Source organism: Chiloscyllium plagiosum, unplaced genomic scaffold, assembly GCF_037043375.1.
Source record: "Chiloscyllium plagiosum isolate Xiang-an unplaced genomic scaffold, Cpla_swu_hap1 HiC_scaffold_2, whole genome shotgun sequence".
NCBI lineage: Eukaryota > Metazoa > Chordata > Chondrichthyes > Orectolobiformes > Hemiscylliidae > Chiloscyllium > Chiloscyllium plagiosum.
The window spans coordinates 140,135,146-140,158,681 of NW_028270140.1; the positions used below are offsets into that span (position 1 = coordinate 140,135,146).

Sequence of the window (23,536 nt, forward strand, 5' to 3'; positions counted from 1 at the left end):
TGACCTTTTCATTCCTGCATAAAGTTTTCCATCCAAGGGTTTGCATAGACAATATTTAAAAAAATATTTGTTGGTGGTGCAACTATTCATTTTTAAACTAGCAGCACATTATGTTTAAACTCATTAATTGTTTTCTTTGATAATAATAGAAACTAACAATATGATATCAATTGAGTAGCAACTCTTACACCACCAGGCTATTCCAAATAATTCCTGTTTTGAAATGTCGTCAACTGTCATTACATAGCAGCAAACTTGTGAGCCCAGTAGTGAGATAAACAAATTTACTGATGTTGGTTGAGGGATCAATGTTAGCTAGGGCACCAGATCAATTTGAAATACAGTTATGGGGTCTTTCACACCCACCTGAAAAGGCAAGTACAGCCTCCTTTTTAAGATCAAATGCTGCACAGAGAGCATTACCACTGAGCAAAGGCTGAAACTAATTAAGTGAAAAAAAAATTGTTTGAGTTTCTTAATGGTTAAGGTTAAATTTGTTTGTTTCCACTTCTGTATGTTGCTAGCAGATAAGACTACTGTAAAGTCTTCCATTTGATCAATAGTTAATCAAAACTTCTAATGCAAATATCAAGCAAAGAGGAGACAACACAAAAGGGGAAATAAAAGGCAACACTACATTGTGAAGGAAAAAAAGTTAATCTGTAGTTCATTACTTCTGGTTGTGTAATAATTGAATACCAAATGGTGCCAGCTATACATGATGTTCATGGTACAAAAACATAACCTACACATATTGAAATATAATCTTTATTCATATCAGATAATTTTGAAAAGTTTAAACATTTAATCTCTTCACATTGCTTGTCCTTAACACAGACATAAGCTGTTGCAACTTCTGATAGTTTGGAATTACCCCTCTACAACAGTATTACAAATACTTAGTTCATAAGAATTTCAGTGTTGGTGAAGAAGCTAAACATTCAACTACATTAAAATATTGCAAAAATATACTCTCATTTTTATCACTACAAATACTATAATTTATAAACAAAACTGACAAAACAGTGATCGGCACCATTATTGATGAAAACTCATGGACCTGAAACTTGAATCTTTATCTTTTTTGACAGATGTTGCCGGGGCCTGCCGATCCTTTTCAACTTTCATCTTTATTACAGATTTCCAGCATCTGCAGTACTTTGTCTTTGTGATAGAAAACAACCTGGCATATTAGTGTCAGCTGAACCTTCCGTACACTTAAGTAATTCTGTAGTTTCTTCAATCCTGAAGGATAATAAATATGATCAATTATTAACTTTTATCTGCTACTCTTGAGATTCTGGATACTTTAAAATATGATGAGCTCAAATTATTTTTGAAACAAACAAAACTACAAGTATTTAACAAGGAATGACGGAAGGAATGAACAAGTTGCATCTATACAAAGCATTCACAATCTCAGAATGTCCCAAAGCACTTTAAAGTAATGGAAGCAGTTTTAAAATTTACGGGCTGTTGCCATGTAGGAAACACAACAGTATAATAATCTCTCACAAACAGCAAGGTGATAACAACAAGATCATTTGTTTCTGTAATGCTGGTTGTGGGATAATTCCCTGCTCTTTATAAGTGTGTCGTGAGATCTGTTACTTCCATCTGAAGGGGCAGATAGGGCCTTTGTTTAATTTATCATCTGAGAGAACGCAGTCCTGACAGTGGATTGCTCCCATTACTGGATGTCACCTCAATTTTTGTGGTAGACAAGCAGGATGCTGAAAGAACTCAGCAAGCCAGACAGCATCAGAAGGTGGAGAAGTCAACGTTTTGGGTGTAACCCTTCTTCAGCAATTTTTGTGCTCAAACTCTGGAGTGGGATTTGAACACACAACCAATTGACTTATAGGCAACAATACCATGTTGACACTTATTTACTACTATTTTTAACAAATAGCTCATAAGTCAGCAAGAATCAAATTCTGTAGTTATAGAACATTATTTATCTTGAAGGTTCCAAAACGTACATCGTTCAAATTTTATCACAAAAGTCTAGGAAAATGGTTGACGATTATCCTGGGTGCTATAAAAGGTCAATCGTTAATGCAGTTGCACGATTTTACAATGCCAATTCTTTCTTCTCATAACCACTCACTTAATCAATGACCCATCCATAAACTGATCAAAAACTGCACTCAGTTTACTCAAGTTACAAACAATTACTGTTGTAGTTTTCAGTTTCTTCCACAGTGCGGTGCTGTGCTGAAACAAATCATGCAGTAACATCACATGTCAATCTGGAAATCTGTGCCACCCGGTAGCTGGAAACAGATTTACAAAATTGTACCTGACATTTTCTATATGCTTCAAAGTAATTTTATTTACATTGAAAATACAAAAAGAAAGAAAAGTGGAAAAAAACAAAAGTGCCCTTTTTTTGTTAAAGTGATATACCTTGGAACATTTTTGTCTGTTAGATTAGATTAGATACCTACAGTGTGGAAGCAGGCCCTTCGACCCAACAAGTCCACACCGACCCTCTGAAGAGAAACCCACCCCCTTTATTTACCCCTGACTAATCCATCTAACACTACGGACAATTTAGCATGGCCACTTCGCCTAACCTGCCCATCTTTGGACTATGGGAGGAAACCGGAGGAAACCCACGCAGACACGGGGAGAATGTGCAAACTCCACACAGACAGTTGCCCGAAGTGGGAATTGAACACAGGTCCTTGGTGCTGTGAGGCAGTGAGCCACCGTGCCACCCACTGTTAAAAGTATTGTTTAACAGTACGTCATATATGATTACAGACATTGGCTAGCCAGGTTTCTCTGATACCCAGATGATATAGTTAGCAACTCCCTGAATTCAGGATTACATGACGTGTGGTTGTATTCATGGTGAGAGTTAAACTGCTGGAGTTAATTCTACTAAAACAGGTTAGCAGTCAAATGGCACCATTGAAAAGGAATGAGAAATTTGTGGAATAAGAGCAAAGAAAATGCTGAAAAAAGTTTGTTATAACCTATTTCATAAATCCCCAGAGAAGGATTTCAAATCTGTAACAACACATCTGATCAAAAATGACCACTTTTTTATTGATGTGAGATTTGAGAGCAATAATTACCAATTAGAAAAATGGAGAAGATGCCCCAGAAAATAAACTCAGCAATCAGGCTTCTCCCACAAATCACTGCAATAAGGGGCAGTGACGTAAATAATCTTCCCTGATGGAATGACTATCATTTATTTATCCATTAAAGCTAAGAATTTGATTTTAACTCAATACACTTTTTGATAGAAAGGCAGAGAAGAAACAAAATAAAGAAAGGAGGTAGAGTGAAAAAAAAAGTTGGGAACATAAGGAAATAACAAAGTAGAAAGAAATAAGTTACATTTATATAGTTTGGCCTCAAAAAATCCCAAAAACTAATTCAGCCTTTCGAAGTGTGGCTTTTATAATATAGGGAAAATATGATGATAACATTTCATAATTGCTATAATATTTTCTAAAATATGTGAACAAACTTATGATGGTATAGATGTTGAATACAATATAAAATCAGCGTCTTTAATTATTTCAGTAACAAAAGGAAAACACTCACATTTTGCTTATCCTTTCAACCTTATGTTTCATTGTCTGTGTCTGTAAAATGCAAGATATCCTCAAATAATTAAATGCAAATATTTGTCATAAACATATATAAATGACAGACACAAATAGATCAAACAAATATCGTGTGTTTTATGGTGATACAAAATTAGCTTTATCATGTTCAATAATATATAACATATTAGAATTAGAAATAGAGGTAAGCAGGGATTAGACACTTTAGCAAGACGCCTGAGTGTTATATATCAGGAGAGTGCCTGCATTGCTCAATTCCCAATTGTATGATAGTGCAACACAGAGATATAAAAATAGGAGACTTTCACCTTACCCACCACTCCCCCACAACCTTACTTGTGATCAGAACTTGATATCCCTTTTGTATATGCTCTCATATGTACATTTCCATTTTTGGGAGCTAAACAGAAATATTTGGTGAGGCAAGGTCATTAAGCAGTTTTACTTCACTGATAGAAAATAAAAGTAAACATCAAAGCAATTCCACTTACTGGCCTAAAATTCCCTTTCCTTCTTGAAAACATAGGAAAATAATAATAAATTATATGCCTCATCCCTTTCATAGACTAACTCACTTGCTTTTGTAATTATCTTTTCTTCAGACTACTTATAACTGCTTTTTGAGCTATCAGTTCATGGCCTTAAGCTCACAGCTAAACAGTATCGCCTTTAAAATATGACCGTACCCCAAAAAATCCTCCAGGTTTCCATTCCTTTTACTAATAACTTTGATACATAAAAGGAGGAATGGTTCTAATACTTTTCTATGCAGAGATTCTCCAGCATGCCTTGCAACAAAATCCAAGTCTCCCAGGATTGCATTCTCTTGAGGAATCTCCTGTTGTTTTTGAGTGAATAGAACTTTCCATTTCACAATGGGTGTGTTCATTTGTTGGTCATTAGGGATGAGATGATGAACTAGTTAATGTTCCTTGACATCCTCTATACATATCTGAATTAGGTTGAATTACAATAATCAAAGAGGTTAAATGCTGGAGGCAGCATTTACACTGCTGGTCACCTCCTCCCAAGCCCTCAATAAGGCAGCCCTCTAGATCATGTGGAATTGCCTCCATTACTACATCAACAGAAATGGAAACTTTTATTTGAGGGCTCCATATATTAGAAAAACAGAAAATTGCTTTCACCTACTGTAGCTTATTTTCCAGTAAAACTCTATTCCATTTTGAAAATGTAATAGGGCCTGGAAATTCTTCTCAGGTTAATGAAGCTCTCAAAGGCAGTTTACTGGGTAGCGCAACAAATCAATTGCAAAAGTGTTAGCTCAAGCAGAAATACCCAAATGAGTTTACTAATGTGCATTTTCCATCTAGAGGTTGCATAGATTGACATACATCTGAAGATTCTTGTTTATAACAACTTTCCATTTGGTGCAACAACAAAAGCATCTGCAATTGATAGGAACCCTTTGATATTGGTAGGGATTGAGACAGAGAATAGGATAACTGGAGTGTATTCAAATTGACTCGTTGTGTCTATTAATGTCCTCTAGGAATGTGTATTGGAGTCCCAGCCTTTCAATGTATTTTTATACGAATTATTAAGGGACAGAGATACAGGTTTGTTAATTATACTAAGGTGGCAGAGTAGTGTAGCAAGAAAGAGAAAATTGTAAAGGAACACTGCTACATAGGAGCATGCAAAGCAATGCCAGGTAAACTTCAACGTGGAGAAATGTAAGTTCATCCACTTTGGGCCTAATATTGAATGGATTATTATCTAAACTATGAGAAATAGGAAGTGTAAAGGGTCAGAGAGATTTAGAGGAAATCACTAAGAGTTGGTGGCAAAGTATTAACTGCTTGAGGAGAGTGCAAATGATACGTTTGTAATGTTCTTCATAACATGTAGGAGCAGAACAAGGCCGTTCGGCCTATTTGGTTTGCTCCCCCATTCAATAAAATCATGGCTGATTTGATAATCCTCAAATCACTTTCCTGCCTTTTCTCTAAACTATTGATTCCCTTACTTATTAAAAGTGCATCTATATTTTAATGTGTTTAATGATCCTGTTTTAACAGCTCTCTCAGTTCTTTGTGGTTTTCGTGCACATTACAAACAGTCTTCTTTAAACCGAGATGAGATAAGCATGAAAAGATGGCCTTTCAAAGGCTGATTGAGTCATATCTTGAACGTATTGAGAATTTTTAAAACAGGGATAAGTAAGTTGTTCATATCAAATAAATAACTTTTCTTTTTCTTTGCCAGAGAAATACTGCTGAAAGCTGATACACTGTAACTTGGAATGAGACAGGCCACTTTGACTTTGAAGTAGCACTTAACACTCAATATGGAATACACAATAAATAAACAACATCTGACATACTGCATTACAAAGAATGTCCAGTTTTTTAATAATTATAACATGAGATTCACTTAAGGTTGAGGGTGTTTAGAGAAATAAAAAGGGAAGGCTAAAAACAGCCAAAGAACATGTACTTAACATCTGTCAGGATTATCGTCTCCAACTATTACACATCAACCAATGTGACGCTCACTTGAGAAAGGCCAACTACCAGTAAGAATTGTGATGTAATAGTTCTCACTAACACATTCAACACAGAAATTTCACTGTTAAACCTCATGTTACTTTACTTGAAACAATCTGTGAAACTCAAACATGCACACAAACATAGGAAGATTTTTTTTTACTATCTGTCAATCAGCAGTTGAACTACTTTATGTAGGTCAAAGTAACAGAACAAGGAAGTCAAGTTCGGGGCTTTCTATCCAGACTTAATTTCTGACGTGGCTGATATCGACCCAGTGGCAACCCAATCAAATCTCCCCCCCCTCCTGCCACCTTCCCTTCTGGTTCTTGGGATGGAAAGATTTGATCGCAAGTGTATGGTGCTGTAAGAATTTTCCTAAATTCTGCTCCTAGAAAACTACGATTCAAAAAGGTACCAAAGAGAAGAAAAAGATGCAAAGTTCAAATCTCTCCCTCTATCACAGGCATGAGATATCCTGGTGTGAACACAGCAGTGGTGGCACAGGACAGTTAGGTAATCAGACAATTATATTGAACTGACGTCATAAGGGACTGTCTGAGCTTGATGTGAAAACATATTAAGAGCCCAAAATCAGAAATACTGACAATTCTGGTAACTGCAAATCAAGAGTATGGGCACAAGACTGTTTCAGCAGTGCAAGGGTGATCAAGTCAGGATCTTTCTCAACAGCTTTGGCAACAAGAAGTGGCAGTAGGAGTGGGGAAGATCCAGCTTTATCGGGCTAAGGGATTGCTCCTGCCAGCTCTGAGGAAAGGATTTGAGAGACATTTGTAGTTAGAACCGGAAAGGTTCAGAGTACAGCAAACAGCTTTAATTTAACTATGACAAAGATTATTGATATATGAAGATGTTGTGACATTTACAACAAACCTACATTGCAACACTATTTGGGCCCTTGCAAAGCACGTACACTGGACATAAACATCACTTTTTAACTAATCCAAGGCTCCAACCATTCTAGTCCCTTAGAGCCATTGAGATATACAAGGAAATGGACTCTTCGGTCCAACTTGTCCACGCCGTACAAATATCCTAAATAAATCTCGTCCCATTTGCCAGTCTTAGGCCCACATCACTCCAATCCTTTCCTATTCATATACCCATTCAGATGCCTTTTAATGCTGTAATTGTACCAGTCTCCACCACTTCCTCTGGTAGCTCATTCCATACACACACCATCCTGTGAGAAAAAGTTGCCCTCTTTTAAAACTTTCCCCTTCACCTCAAATCTATGCCCTTTAGTTTTGGACTCCCTTACCCCAGGAAAAAGACCTTGCCTATTTACCCTATCCATGCCCCTCATGATTTTATAAACCTTTTTCAGGTCACCCCTTCGCCTCCAATACTCCATTCCCATTTCACTTATTAATCATTAATCCTCTCTAATTTTTCCCCTTGATGTTTTTTCCTCTTCCTTTTCTATCTTCATTTTTCATGCATTCTCTGTGCATTCTTTATCTCAGTGTTACTCCTTTCCGTTCTTCACTTTACTATCTCCTGTTCCCTCATCCCATTCAGTCTACCTCCTTCCTCTCCAAACTACTTACCCTGTTATTCTTCCTGTCTGTCCTCCTAACTGTCTTCTCTTCTCTCCACCACCTTGGTTCAATTATCTTGCTGTACTTTAACCCTTACTGACCTAAACGTGTCCTTGGTCTTGACTACTTGTGTGCAGTGTCACAGGAAATGATATTTTACCTTTATTTATGTCTGTGTCAAACTGAGCTGTCAAATTGAATTGTCCAGCAACTTCTTTCCCTTTATGTTGAAAAGGCAAGGCTGAATGAAAATGCATTAAGCACTTTTCTCACCCTTCTCATCCTGATCATTCATTTTAGGCTCTTGTATCTTAGTGCTGGTTGCACTTAGAACATAACTGCCTGAATTAAAGTGCATGTAATATTAGCATGTTTCCCAGACCTTATAAAGATTTGAAGGAAACCTTTGCCAATCTTTCTTACCTTCGTAACTTCTGTCAGATATAATGAATTGCTACTCATTGCTTTGGGCGATTCGTCTGCTGATAGCAGTGAGTTGTATCCAGATGACTGATGGCTAAGACTCTCTGGCGTCTCAACTCTCGTTTCTTTATCTGCAAAGACGTATTCATCCTTGGTCAACCTCTGTCTTTCGGCATGCTATGCAAGGTCAGATACCAGACATTGTGATTTACAGTGCACAGAAAAAAGTGTGGCAGGCATTGTTTAGAACTCCAGACGTTGCTGGTTCAGCTCCAAAATGGGATGCCTTATTCCTCTTGCCAATATTTACAGGAAAACTTTGGTTGACAACTCCTGAACAGTAATGTAAAATAGGATTACCTCCAGAATTCTAACTTTATCATGGTTTGACAAATGAATGACACTTCAAAGTAGTATGAATATCTAAATATGTTGGTACAATGCAAACAAGTACTGCAAGCAGGAGGACAACTATTATAATTACAAATGCATCTTTTGATGTAAACCACAATTCTTTCCATACATTGTGTAGAAATTGATAATGACTATTTTTAGGATAAAATCAAATTATTCTTGCAATTACTAGCTAAAAACTGAACTTAATGATAACAAGTTTATATTTCCTTAAGCTTCAGGTTAAAAAAAATTCAATAAGAGATGCAAAATTTTAATAAGCTATAATCACCTTCAACTTAGATGTGAAAAAATGTGAATTACGATATTGATGGCATTCTTATTGTATGTGGTTAACGTTCTCCTGGCGATCAGAGACGGCAGCAGCAAGGACACTCCCCAGGCAATAAGAGGCTGGAGGCTGCGAGTGCATTTCTCCTGCCATTTGGGGCCTGTGGCAGCAAAAGCAAGGTTATTCTCCCAGCGCTTGCGCAGTGGTAGCAGCAGAGAGGTCGTTCAGGGCTTGATGCAGCAGCGCTCCTTCAGTGATCAGAGACGGCAACCTCTTCAGGATGACAGTGCTGACAAGATGACATCTGCAACCAAGATGGGACTCGAGGCCCGGTGGTGGTCTGGCCTGCCAGTGTAGCCAGGAACTCTTGGTTGTGAGGTGAGTATTTGTTCAGCAGCGTCAGCAAAGTGGGCCCAGTGGTGAAGAGATAGTGCCTAAAGTGAGGTGACTCCTACGTTGGTGGGTTCAGTGCAGGTGGCAGCCTCCCTTGAGGCTAGCTGCCAGCAGGGATTGGGTCGGATATTCTATACTTTTTCACTTTTTTATTTTTCCAATTTATTCCTTTGACGTATAATGCTGAACTAATTATTTCTTTACGTTTCTAATTTTTTTCTGGTTTCCTAAGTATTTGATCATATGTATCTGTACCAAGGTACCTTTGTACCCAAAATGGCACTGTAATGCAGTGAATATAAACTTTTCACTGTAGGTACATGTGACAATAAAGCTAATTCGATTCAATTCAGTAAGTGTATTACATGGAGTGATTGTAAACACAGATGTTCAGGAAATTCCAAGTCCATTGCTTAAACCTATATAATACTTGTGGACCTCAGCATATCTAAAGGGAGAGAGGATAGGTCCCACTAGGCACATCGACCATTATTAGCTTTAAGGCTCGGAAAAGAAGAGAAAAACTAATAAGGGTCACCACTCCTAGTTTGCCTCTTGGTAGAACTGCAGTTGAGGTGAGGTTTGGATAAAAACACAATTAGACTTAAATCCTGAATGTTCTACTCTCGTACTTCTTTTCTGCTTCTCTGCACATGCTCAGTTTTACCTCCTGTTTTATTTTCAATATTGCAAATCAGCATAGCAAGGAACACACGAACAATACCAAATGCAACAGTGAGTATTGTGTCCTGATTTTGGATTCAGTGAAACACACTACTATAATTTGTATGCACATTGCCATTTATTTCTATATTTTATTTTGTACTTGGTACTTCCCATTTTCAGCCACTATATTCAATAAAAAGGGGAAGAAAATCAAAACCAGATGCCAGACAACATTCCATTGGATTTGACTTACGGAAGATGTATAAGAATCTTCTTTCTGAAGGGGAACAATATCCTCTACTCAGTGACTCCTAATACAACATCCTTTGCACAGCATTATATAGTACAACTTCTAAAACAATAATGTATTGTGAAAAACAACCGGGTGCAAAGTTAATTGCACACTTCAAACTAGAACGAGTTTACCTGAAGAATTGCAACTTGTCTTTGGGCAGAAGGTATATTCTTCGTTCCTACTGATGGAATCAGAAGACATATCGTTCTAAAGATGAAAAGCATGGGATATAAAAAGCATTGTGTATCGCATATATCACAACATTTCATTCACTTTATGGTTTTCCATTATATAGATTCATAAAGCACACAAGGAGGCCATTCAGTCAATTGGGCATGTCAATTCTCGAAAGAGCCATGAATTAGTCTCATCCTTCTCAAATAATGCATATTATTTGATAATCTCTGAAAAAGGTGAGGAACAGAGAGTGAGTAGAGAGGAGCCCCAGCTGAACACCCTCGGTGAAAGTGCAGAATCACGGATATCAACCTTCAGATTCCCACATTTAACAACTTATTAGCTTAAAAAAAGGTATTGGTGGGTGAAAACAGATTAATTTTTGCTCATAGTAGCAGTTGTTTTAAAATACATCATCACAACTCCATTAAGTCCCCTCAACAAAAGTAAATACAATTATTACCATATCAATGTACCAGGAAAAAGATAGCCTCTTATTTCATCAGTGCTTCAACTCAGATAGCTGCTACAATAATAGTGCATGTCAAAAATCATATCTTACAACTATTACAGCCAGTATAATTCATATTGACATTGTTAATGTGGAAAAACGACGACGCCAGAGGCGTAATGATGGCAATCTGGATAAATGGTGCTGGAAGGGCACAGCAGTTCAGGAAGCATCCAAGGACCAGCGAAATCGACGTTTCGGGCAAAAGCCCTTCATCAGGTATAAAGGCAGAGAGCCTGAAGCGTGGAGAGATAAGCTAGAGGAGGGTGGGGGGTGGGGAGAAAGTAGCATAGAGTACAATAGGTGAGTGGGGGAGGGGATGAAGGTGACCGGTCAGGGAGGAGAGGGTGGAGTGGATAGGTGGAAAAGGAGATAGGCAGGTAGGACAAGTCCGGACAAGTCATGGGGACAGTGCTGAGCTGGAAATTTGGAACTAGGGTGAGGTGGGGGAAGGGGAAATGAGGAAACTGTTGAAGTCCACATTGATGCCCGGGGGTTGACATGTTCCGAGGCGGAAGATGAGGCGTTGTTCCTCCAGCATCTGTTGGTGAGGGAGTGGCGGTGAAGGAGGCCCAGGACCTCCATGTCATTGGCAGAGTGGGAGGGGGAGTTGAAATGTTGGGCCACGGGGTGGTGTGGTTGATTGGTGCGGGTGTCCCGGAGATGTTCCCTAAAGTGCTCTGCTAGGAGGCGCCCAGTCTCCCCAATGTAGAGGAGACCGCTTCAGGAGCAACGGATACAATAAATGATATTAATGGATGTGCAGGTAAACCTTTGATGGATGTGGAAGGCTCCTTTAGGGCCTTGGATAGAAGTGAGGGAGGAGGTGTGGGCGCAGGTTTTACAGTTCCTGCAGTGGCAGGGGAAGGTGCCAGGATGGGAGGGTGGGTTGTAGTGGGGCATGGTCCTGACGAGGTAGTCAAGGAGAGAACGGTCTTTGCGGAAAGGGGTGGAGAGAGAAATATATCCCTGGTGGTGGGGTCTTTTTGGAGGTGGCAGAAATGTCAGCGGATGATTTGGTTTATGCGAAGGTTGCTAGGGTGGAAGGTGAGCACCAGGGCATTCTGTCCTTGTTACGGTTGGAGGGGTGGGGTCTGAGGACAGAGGTGCGGGATGTGGACGAGATGCGTTGGAGGGCATCTTTAACCACGTAGAAGGGAAATTGCGGTCTCTAAAGAAGGAGGTCATCTGGTGTGTTCTGTGGTGGAACTGGTCCTCCTGGGAGCAGATACGGCGGAGGCGGAGGAATTGGGAATACAGGATGGCATTTTTGCAAGAGGTAGGGTGGGAAGAGGTGTAATCCAGGTAGCTGTGGGAGTCGGTGAGTTTGTAAAAAATGTCAGTGTCAAGTCGGTCGTCATTAATGGAGATGGAGAGGTCCAGGAAGGGGAGGGAGATGTAAGAGATGGTCCAGGTAAATTTAAGGTCAGTGTGGAATGTGTTGGTGAAGTTGATGAATTGCTCAACCTCCTCGCGGGAGCACGAGATGGCGCCAATGCAGTCGTCAATGTAGCGGAGGAAGAGGTGGGAATGGTGCCGGTGTAATTATGGAAGATCAACTGTTCTACGTAGAGACAGGCATAGCTGGGGCCCATATGTGTGCCCATGGCTACCCCTTTGGTCTGGAGGAAGTGGGATGATTCAAAGGAGAAAATGTTAAGGGTGAGGACCAGTTCGGCCAAACGAATGAGAGGGTCGGTGGAAGGGTACTGTTGGGGACGTCTGGAGAAGAAAAAACGGAGTGCTTGGAGATCCTGGTCATGGCGGATGGGGGTGTAGAGGGATTGGATGTCCATGGTGAAGATGAGGCGTTGGGGGCCGGGGAAACGGAAGTCTTGGAGGAGGTGAAGGGTGTGGGTGGTGTCTCGAACGTATGTGGGGAGTTCCTGGACTAGGGGGGATAGGACAGTGTCGAGGTAGGTAGAGATGAGTTCAGTGGGGCAGGAGCATGCTGAGACAATGGGTCGGCCAGGGTGGTCAGGCTTGTGGATCTTGGGAAGGAGGTAGAACCGGGCAGTTACCCCATAATGATGGTAATGTTGACTGTTTTACTGCTATTGCTACCATAAAATCTGAGTCATTACTTAATCTGAAATGAATTGAACATTGGTTTGAAAAGCCATACTAAAGTAGTAAATACATCAGATTGCTTTCCCTTAATAAATACTTTATTCCAGAAAATTATACTGCATATTTAATGTCAGTGTTGACATTTAGTGGTTCGTTTTATTTGCCCTTTAAAAAAAGCTGTTTGTTCTATTCCAAGAAAAAGTGAAGAAATTTGTAACAAGAACATACAAAAGAAGCAGCAGTTGTAATGAATAACAGCAACAGCACACAGTGCTGATCTTCCTGAATCTGTATGGTGAGTACAGGATTCCTCCATTCAAAATTTAGAACAACAAACTTCAGAGATGCTGGTGGAAGAGGGGCTACAGTAACAGTACAAAGTGGGATACAAGAGGATTGAAATTCAATGGAAATATTTTGAAAAAAGGAAAGAAATTGTAAGGTCAGAAATAACTATTTTAAGGAGGCCTCTTGGTGTGGCTTAATTTGCTTCCACAGGGAGAAGTGAAACCATAGCCGATGCTTCCTAGGTTTGATTTTTTGGTCGCTGTTCAGCAAGCTTAATTCATCGGGCCTCAATGAGTCTATGACTCAGTCCCGAAGGACTAGGAAAGGTGGGGTGAGGATGGGAGACTAGAGATTCTCACGCCTGATTATGAACCATTAAGCACTGTTAGAGTATTCACGCAGGAAAAGAACAGGATCAGGCTTGCTTCTGATGCTGCCTGTAATTGAGTCGTGAGTTTATTGTTTAGCAAACTAAGTACGTCAAAAAAAACTCTAGCTTACCTTTCTGGAATGAAGCAACAGCTGAGTTTCTAGCAGCACAACACGGCTCAGCAGGTTATTCCAGTCCTTCTCATCTATAATTACTTTTCCAGCTGTCGCACATTCTAAAGCGTGCAACCTACTCTGTACTACATCCAGTTCCAGGAGCTTCTCTTGACATTTGGCAATCTGACTCTTAAGCATTTTCATCTCTTCTGTCTGTGACTGTAAAGCAATAAACAACTCTTTAGCTTAAAAAAAGTTCTTGGTGGGTGAAAACAGATTAATCTTTGCTCATAGTAGCAATTGTTTTAAAATACATCATCACAACTCCATTAAGTCCCCTCAACAAAAGTAAATACAATTATTACCATATCACAAATGTACCAGCAAAAAGATAGCCTCTTATTTCACCTGTGCTTCAACTCAGATAGCTGCTACAATAATAGTGCATGTCAAAAATCACAGATTTGAATAAGTTTCATATCTTACAACTATTACAGCCAGTATAATTCATATTGACATTGTTAATGTGGAAAAACATTCAATGGTCTATCTGAAGGGAAAAAATGTTGAGTCAAAGAATAAGATATTAGAAGGACATCAAAAATGGTCACAAATCAAAGACATTCACACCAAATTACGTGGATTATACGAAAAACCATGTATTTTGATGTTTGGAAAAAGGACTGCTTTGTTGAAAAATTGTTGCACTTTTTAAAATTGTAACTTTATTGTAAATGTTGTTACACATATGCTTGTTCATGCAATAATGAAAGCCTAGTTCTCGATCAGTTAGAGCCAAGGAATTATGAACAAATGGAGTTTTGGCTGGCGACAAGTAGCTGATTGATCTATGAACTATTAACCAGATAGTAATGACAAAAGCCTTCTGCCAACCAACAACTATGCGATTGACTCCCAGATAACTGAACAGCTTGGGGTGTGAACAAGATAGGCAAAAGCAATTGGATCTCTGAAATGGAGCTATATTTCTGCTCTGCATTAAAAATCACTTTAAGCCTCTGCAGTTGCTGTAAGCTGTGGTCTTAACCAGAGACTATATAATTGTGAACCAGCCATCCTAAGCGTTCTACAAGCAAGTGAAAGCATCTGGAGAGGGAGAATCAAGGACCACCATGTCCTCCCGGTCCAAAAGGACCATTTGACTTTCTTCCCAGTCTTCCCCTCTGCCCATTACACTCCTGATTTTCTTCCTGTCAGTGTCTGTCTGTACATGTGTGTATGGGTGAGCTTGATTTCCAGTGCACTACCACAGTGGGGGGAAGCAACGTATCATGGGAACAGGCTGACCAGTCCAACCACCCGATGTTAGTGGTTGCGTTCAACATAAGTAGCTCAGGTCCATGCTGTTTATGTATCCCTTTGTTTATCTTTCCTTCAAGTACTTGTCTAACCTATTGTTGGATGTCGATGTTTAAGTCAATCATTTACTCCAATATAAACCTTCCACATGAAGACAATACTCCTATTCACTGTGCTAAATCTCTTACACTTTCTCTCATGCCCATGTTCTTTCATTCCTTCTAGTCCTATCCATATACTCCCATTTCCTATTTTATGTTTTGATGTTTCATCAAACTACCATGTAATTGTCCCTCTTGAAAAAAATCACAAGCCCAAGCTTAGAACATTTATTATTCTTGACATCAGGCAGCATCTTCATAAAAGCATTTAAATACTGTGGCCAGAAGATCGGAGTCAGAGATTTGGAATTCTACAGTCAGTAACTCACTTCCTATCTTCTGTTCACCATCTACAAGGCACAAGTCAGGAATGTGATTGAATACTCTTCTTGCCTGAAGGAACACAGCTCCAGCAACACTCATGAGGCTTGACAACATGGGGACAAAGTTGCCAATTTGATGCTGCAAATTGAGTTCCTCCACTATTGTGCACCGAAAGCAGTAGGCACTATCTACACAATAGAATATAGAACATTACAGCGCAGAACAGGTCTTTCGGCCTTCGATGTTATGCTGACCTGTGGAACCAATCTGAAGCCCATTAACTCGGAGAAAGTGAGGACTACAGATGCTGGAGATCAGAGCTGAAAAATGTGTTGCTGGAAAAGCGCAGCAGGTCAGGCAGCGTCCAAGGAACAGGAGAATCGACGTTTCGGACATAAGCCTGAAGAAGGGCTTATGCCCGAAACGTCGATTCTCCTGCTCCTTGGATGCTGTCTGACCTGCTGCGCTTTTCCAGCAACACATTTTTCAGCTCTGAAGCCCATCAAACCTATACTATTCCATTTTCATCTATATGTTTATCCAATGACCATTTAAATGCCCTTAAAGTTGCCTACTACTATTGCAGGCAGTGTGTTCCACGCCCCTACTATTCTCCAACTAAAGAAACTACCTCTGACATCTATCCTATATCTATCACCCCTCAATTTAAAGCTATGTCTCCTCAGGCTAGCCGTCACCATCCGAAGAAAACGTCTCTCATTGTCCACTCTAGCTAACCCTCTGATTATCTTATATGACTCAATAAGTCACCTCTCAACCTTCTCTCTAATGAAAACAGCCTCAAGTCCCTCAGCCTTTCCTCATAAGACCTTCCCTCCATATCAGGTAACATCTTACTAAATTACCTCTGAACTCTTTCCAAAGCTTTCACATCCTTATACTGCAGTGATCAGAACTGTACACAATACTCCAAGTGCAGACGCACCAGAGTTTTGTACAGCTGTAGCTCCGAAACTCAATCCCCCTACCAATAAAAGCTAACACACCATATGCCTTCTTAACAACCTATCAATCTGGGTGGCAACTTTCAGGGATCTATGAACATGGACACCTCTCTGCTCATCTACACTACCAAGAAACTTTTAGTTCCAAAACTAGAATAGTTAAATCATTTTACAAATAACCTTCTTTGTGCTTAGGATATTGACGTACTCACAAAATGATCAACTAGGATTGTAAACACCAACATTTGTTGCCTTCTCCTTCTGAATTAAGTTCTGAGAGGGAAGGTCCATTGTCAGCCTTGCTTTCAATGCCAATTGAAGTTCTTAGGTGGCCACTTAAGAACAACTTTAGTGATTCAGCCCACAACTGCTGGGATTAACCTAGCTGCAAGCAGGACTGTCGCCATGATAAATGCCCAATAGGTCAAATTCTGCAGACCAACTGTCACTTCAGAGAGAGGATTGAGGTGGATGAAACTGGACAGAGACAGGGATGTGTTTGCTGACAGCTCCCACCCTACCCCTTGCTCTGAACCCTCTTCCTGTACATGGGTTATTTGTGAATAGAAGATTGCTACTACCATTTCCCTTTCTTTCACTGTGTTTAAAGGCTTATTTGGTTTAGAAGTGTAGAAAAACAACTATTCATGAGTCATAATAAGAGGTTCTTATCACATACAATTTACTACATGAAAGCAACTACACATAAATTTCACAAGCATGTTAGATGATTAATAATCATAATTTTCGGGGTCTTCTGGAATTGTGGTATTGTTGTTATGTAAAGTTGAGCAAAAGTCTCGATCATTTTGAGAAGATTCCCTACCATCTAAAATTACTGGACTTCTATCAGAATTAAAAATCACACAACACCAGGTTATATTCCAACAGGTTTACATGGAAGCACTAGCAGCGCTCCGAAAGCTAATGCTTCCAAATAAACCTGTTGGACTATAACCTGGTGTTGTGTGATTTTTAACTTTGTACCACAATACCACAGGGATGTGTTTGCTGACAGCTCCCACCCTACCCCTTGCTCTGAACCCTCTTCCTGTACATGGGTTATTTGTGAATAGAAGATTGCTACTACCATTTCCCTTTCTTTCACTGTGTTTAAAGGCTTATTTGGTTTAGAAGTGTAGAAAAACAACTATTCATGAGTCATAATAAGAGGTTCTTATCACATACAATTTACTACATGAAAGCAACTACACATAAATTTCACAAGCATGTTAGATGATTAATAATCATAATTTTCGGGGTCTTCTGGAATTGTGGTATTGTTGTTATGTAAAGTTGAGCAAAAGTCTCGATCATTTTGAGAAGATTCCCTACCATCTAAAATTACTGGACTTCTATCAGAATTAAAAATCACACAACACCAGGTTATATTCCAACAGGTTTACATGGAAGCACTAGCAGCGCTCCGAAAGCTAATGCTTCCAAATAAACCTGTTGGACTATAACCTGGTGTTGTGTGATTTTTAACTTTGTACACCCCAGTCCAACACCGACACCTCCAAATCATTCTATCAGAATGTTGGAGTTTCCTTTCGAAGTAATGGGCTTGGATGCAGTGTCTCCAGCAGCTGAGCTATGCTGGAATGTACAGTCACAGGGACAGTTTGTCTGGAAGCTGGGGAAACCTTTTCAAACCTGAGCCCTACAAGAACAAAGTACCCGTCTGCACAAGTTCCAAGAACTTCAACTTCAATCACATAAACACAGGACATTTGCTCCTACTTTAATAATCAGGAAGACCAATTCATCTCGAAAGAAACAACAAAGAGACTATTGTAGGAACAACAGATTTTGCGTCAAGATAAGGAACCAGTGATCAGTGTAATTACAGGCCCTCATCTCAGCAGAGTTAAAGTATCCTTGCAGCTACCCCAAGGAGAGGGATCTGAAAGAGTGTTAATTCTCCCAGAGAGTTATTCCCCAGAGCTTTCATCCGGAGAAGAATCCCAGATAGTTTTCGACCACCAGAAGAGGGATCCCAGAAAGCTACCACCCAGAGAGTGTGTGTTTAGTTTTAATAGTGTATTTAATCATGGTCCTGTACAACTGTATAATTCACTGCTTGTTGCCTTTCATTTCTTGCAATATACTTACTTCTTTTTGTATTTGATAAATGCAGAGATTCTTCTGCTCCTGAAACACCTATCTACTGCCTTCTTCTGTTCACATTCCTAAATAAGTCGTGTCAGAACCAGGGATCTGGGGGTGATTCAAACCACCTAAATATCAGCAAATTACTGATCGCAAAACAGATACCCTACAGCTACTTGTAAGTCAGAAGGTTCAGTTTCAAGTCCCACCTACCCTACCTGTGTTATAAAATGCCTTAACAGGTTGTATAAAAATAATTTACATTAGCTGGCAGGACACTGTTATAAGACTACAAGGAAACAGTGATGACATGTCTGTTCCCTCAGAGCTTTCTTGTGATTTGCCCACTGAAGATTGAATATCATCACATTGTATGTAGCTTAATTCAATCTTCAACATTAACTCTTTTAGGACCATGACCATGTATCATACCCCTTCTTCTGTGATCCCCAATCCAAGAACCCTCATTAATTTTGTGACTAAGCTGTCGCAGGCCACTCATCCTCTCCCAGGAGTTGTTAACCCAACCTGCAGGCCGGCAAGTCAGGAGGCTAGGAATGGTGGTGAATTTTGAGACAGAGTCTGGGAGACTGTCTGCAGCCTGCACTCATCTGGTGCAGTGTGGAATTGGGGGCTGGGGAGGGATGCAGTTTGATTCAGGCTTACCAAAAATGCCAATGGCATAATGAAATGAGCCTTAATAGGACAGCATTTATCATGTAGTAGATTCAACATGCCCCCATTTCCACTCTCCCACCACCCTCTTCAAATTTGCCATTCTATCTCATACAGGCTGAGAAAATTCATCCCAAAGTCTAACTCACTGTGCTGTAATTTTAAGGAACTAATGAAGTTGCCTAAGGATTACTTGCAATCATCTCCAATACCATTTACAAACAAAAAGAAAAGATTTAAATGAGGTTACAGCAATCATACATTATGTGCTTGTTATACTTCCAAGTCAAATATTCCCGTTCAAGTTATCCAGATTTCTTACAACCTACAGTCTTTTAAAAACGCAGGTTTGGCATGAGTTAAGCATGACTAACTGGACTTTCTTACTTATTAATTTTTTCCTGGATGTTGCATCAGATTACTTTTAGGTTCAATAGAAACAACACTTACTTCATAGGAAGTGGGCAGTTCTGTATATTCTTTAACAGGTTTATCTTCTATAAATTCATTTTCAGGACTGGATGAAATGTAAATTATTTTCATATCATCTTTGGGTAAATGCCGTTCTACGAAAGGTTTCATCTGGAAAGAAAATTGAGAAACTTATTCCTGTTCATTTTCTTTTGAATACAAGCATGGAAATGCATACACACACAAACACACACACACACACATTATTGCGCTACTTCAAAAGGCTGATCCATTGATGGATACTCTCAGTGTAGAACAGCACTTGCAGTGAGTGCTTTTAGAGAAATCACAGGCCTGCATAGCCGGAGTTATTTGTTCACTAATTTAAGCTGATGGAAAATCAGGCATTTCAGCACACAATTTCCTGAGCTGCCCATCTTCAGAGCAGCTTTCTGAACTGGAAACAGCCATAAATGAAACCTACCCTAGTGTTCTTGAGTAATATGCAATTGAAATATAGTTATTTATTTAAAATTCAATAGTTTGCTACAGAATTTGGTTTACTTTTCCTAATTTGAGCAGAAATTATTTCATCCTAAAACATTATGTTAAAAGCATCCGCGAAAGACCTGAAGAATGAATGTGAGTACAGGACATCAGAATAAAAAGACTGATGACTGATTCTTATGAATATAAGAGACAATATATGAACTAAGATCATCTATACATGTATAAAAAGTTTCGCATCTGGCATGTGTCTGTCATATATCTTTCAAATGAGACCAACCATAAGGACATTGAGGGTAGATTTATAGCTGCTTCCTGATTTTAAAATGACCTTTTCTGTCAAGGTCATGTCCCATAGGAATGTAAGAATTGAGTGGAGTAGGCCATTTGGCCCCTCCAGCCACCTTTCATGGTTGATCACACTGTTCCCATATAACCCTTGATTCCCAGATCTGTTCCCAAAAATTGAGTCAGTCCTTATGAAGTCTAACTTGTTCTCCACTCAATGTGTACTGATTGAACCCTACTGTGTAGTGTGGACTGCTTTTTTTTACTAATCTAACCAGAAATATTATCTTAATAATTTTAGTATAGAAATGGATTAGCTTTAACTGAGGAAACAGTCTCATTAACAAACACAATTGGCTCAAAGGTAGAAGACAGAGGGTGATGGTGGAGGGTTGTTTTTCCAGACTGGAGGCCTGTGACCAGTGGAGTGCCACAAGGATCGGTGCTGGGCCTTCTACTTTTTGTCATTTACATAAATAATTTGGATGCGAGCATAAGAGGTACAGTTAGTAACTTTGCAGATGACACCAAAATTGGAGGTGTAGTGGACAGCGAAGAGGGTTACCTCAGATTACAACAGGATCTGGACCAGATGGGCCAATGGGCTGAGAAGTGGCAGATGGAGTTTAATTCTGATAAATGCGAGGTGCTGCATTTTGGGAAAGCAAATCTTAGCAGGACCTATACACTTAATAGTAAGGTCCTAGGGAGTGTTGCTGAACAAAGAGACCTTGGAGCGCAGGTTCATTGCTCCTTGAAAGTAGAGTTGCAGGTAGATAGGATAGTGAAGAAGGCATTTGATATGCTTTCCTTTATTGGTCAGAATATTGAGTACGGGAGTTGGGAGGTCATGTTGTGGCTGGACAGGACATTGGTTAGGCCCCTGTTGGAATATTGCGTGCAATTCTGGTCTCCTTCCTTTTGGAAAGATGTTGTGAAACTTGAAAGGGTTCAGAAAAGATTTACAAGGATGTTGCCAGAGTTGGAGGATCTGAGCTACAGGGAGAGGCTGAACAGACTGGGGCTGTTTTCCCTAGAGCGTCAGAGGCTGAAGGGTGATCTTATAGAAGTTTACAAAATTATGAGGGGCATAGATAGGATAAATAGACAAAGTCTTTTCCCTGGGGTCGGGGAGTCCAGAACTAGAGGGCATAGTTTTAGGGTGAGAGGGGAAAGATATAAAAGAGACCTAAGGGGCAACCTTTTCACACAGAGGGTAGTACGTGTATGGAATGAGCTGCCAGAGGATGTGGTGGAGGCTGGTACAACTGCAACATTTAAGAGGCACTTGGATGGGTATATGAATAGGAAGGGTTTGGAGGGATATGGGCCGGGTGCTGGCAGGTGGGACTAGATTGGGTTGGGATATCTGGTCGACATGGATGGGTTGGACCGAAGGGTCTGCTTCCATGCTGTACATCTCTATGACTCTATGACTGATGAAGATAGGGCAATGAATGTTTCTGCATAGATTTTACTAAAGCATTTGACAAGGGCCCCCATGGTAGGTTAGTCTAGAAGATTATGTCACATGGGATTTACAGTGAGTTTGTAAATTGGATACAAAAAAATTGGCTTGGCCATTAAAATAGTTGTGGAAGAGTGCTTTTCTGACTCAAGAGTCTGTGACCGGTGGTGTTCTTTAAGGATCAGAGCTGGGACCCATATTATGTGTAATTTATATAAATTATTTTATATAAATCTCTTCATGTACAGGCATAACAATGGCATCTATCCAACAATGTGGAAAATTGCCCAGCTTTGCCCTGTGCATAAAAAGCAGGACAAATCCAAACTGGTCAATTATTGCCCCATCAGTTTACTCTCAATCATCAGTAAAGGTTTGGAGGTGTAAACAAGCCGCACATGCTCAGCTCACTCATGCCTAATTTGGCTTCCCCAGGGCCACACATCTCCTGACCTCATTACAGCCTTGGTTCAAACATGGACAAAAAAGTGGAATTATAGAGGGGAGGTAAGAATGACAGCCCTTGACATCAAGGCTGCATTCACCAAAGTGTGGCATCAAGGAGCACCATCAAAACTGGAATCAATGGGTACCAGAGCGCAAACTTGGAATCATACCAGCACGCAGGAAAATGGTTAAGGTTGTCAGTCATTTCAGCTCCTTCACATCTCTGCAGGCTGTCTTCAGGGTAGTATCTTAGGCCTAAGCATCTCATGCTGCTTCATTCAATGACCTTCCCTCCATCATAAGGTTAGAATTGGGGATATTTGCTGATGATTGCACAATGTTCCTCCTCAGATATTGAAGCAGTCCAGGTTCAAATGGACAATATCCAGGCTGGTAATACTTGCACCACAGAAATGCCAGGCTATGACCATCACCAATAAGAAACAATCTAACGACCACTCTTTGACATTCAATAGTGTTACCATCACTGAATCCTTCACTATCAACATTGTTGGGGTTACCATTGATTAGAAACTCAGCTGGATCCATCAAATAAACACAGTGGCTCCAAGAGGAAGTCAGAGACTAAGAATACTGTGGTGAGTAACTCATCTTCTGACTCCCCAAAGCCTTTCCATCATCTACAAGCCACAAAGTCGAGAGTGTGATGGAATACTGCCCACATACTCGAGGGGTGTAGCTCCAACAATACTCAAGAAGTTTGACACCATCCAAGACAAAGCAGCCAGCTTGACTTGCACCACATTCATAAACACCTACTCCCTCCACCAGTAGTAGCAGTGTGTACTATTTATAAGATGCACTGCAGAACTTCACCAAAGATCCTCAGACAGAACCTTCCAAACACACATCCAGTTCCATCTAGAAGGACAAGGGCAGCAGATACATGGAGTGATCCAGCCTTGAAAATATATTGCCGCTCCTTCACTTGCGCTGGGTCAAAGTACTGGAATTCCTTCCTGAACAGCACTGTGGATCAACACAGCAATTCAACACAACCTGTTTGAGGGCAACTCGGAATAGGCAATAAATTGGACAAGCATATGGATATACATGGAATAGTGTAGGTTAGATGGGCTTCAGATTGGTATGACAGGTCGGCGCAACATTGAGGGTCGAAGGGCCTGTACTGCGCTATAATGTTCTATGTTCTAAATCCTGGCCAGCCAGTGGTGCCCATAGTACACAATTGAACTTTTAAATATTTGCATGAAAATATAGATGGTCTGATTAATAAGTCTGCA

At 40.0% G+C, this 23,536-nt stretch overlaps 1 protein-coding gene across 2 annotated transcripts in view; it reads right to left on the reverse strand.

Moving 5' to 3' along the window:
- Window positions 1–752: 752 nt before the first annotated feature.
- The window catches only part of cep44 (centrosomal protein 44), a 74,368-nt gene continuing 51,584 nt past the window's right edge, over window positions 753–23,536 (reverse strand). Inside the window, exons 6-11 of one of the 2 annotated variants that reach the window (XM_043704568.2) lie at window positions 19,601–19,732; window positions 13,669–13,872; window positions 10,253–10,328; window positions 8,083–8,213; window positions 3,565–3,605; window positions 753–1,245 (exon numbers count right to left, since the gene is read on the reverse strand). In XM_043704568.2, the coding sequence (XP_043560503.1) occupies window positions 1,134–1,245; window positions 3,565–3,605; window positions 8,083–8,213; window positions 10,253–10,328; window positions 13,669–13,872; window positions 19,601–19,732 (696 nt within the window). In that variant the 3' untranslated portion in view covers window positions 753–1,133. Of the gene's footprint in view, window positions 1,246–3,564; window positions 3,606–8,082; window positions 8,214–8,267; window positions 8,416–10,252; window positions 10,329–13,668; window positions 13,873–19,600; window positions 19,733–23,536 lie in introns of those variants that run through there. The other variant, XM_087973859.1, reaches the window with a different exon arrangement.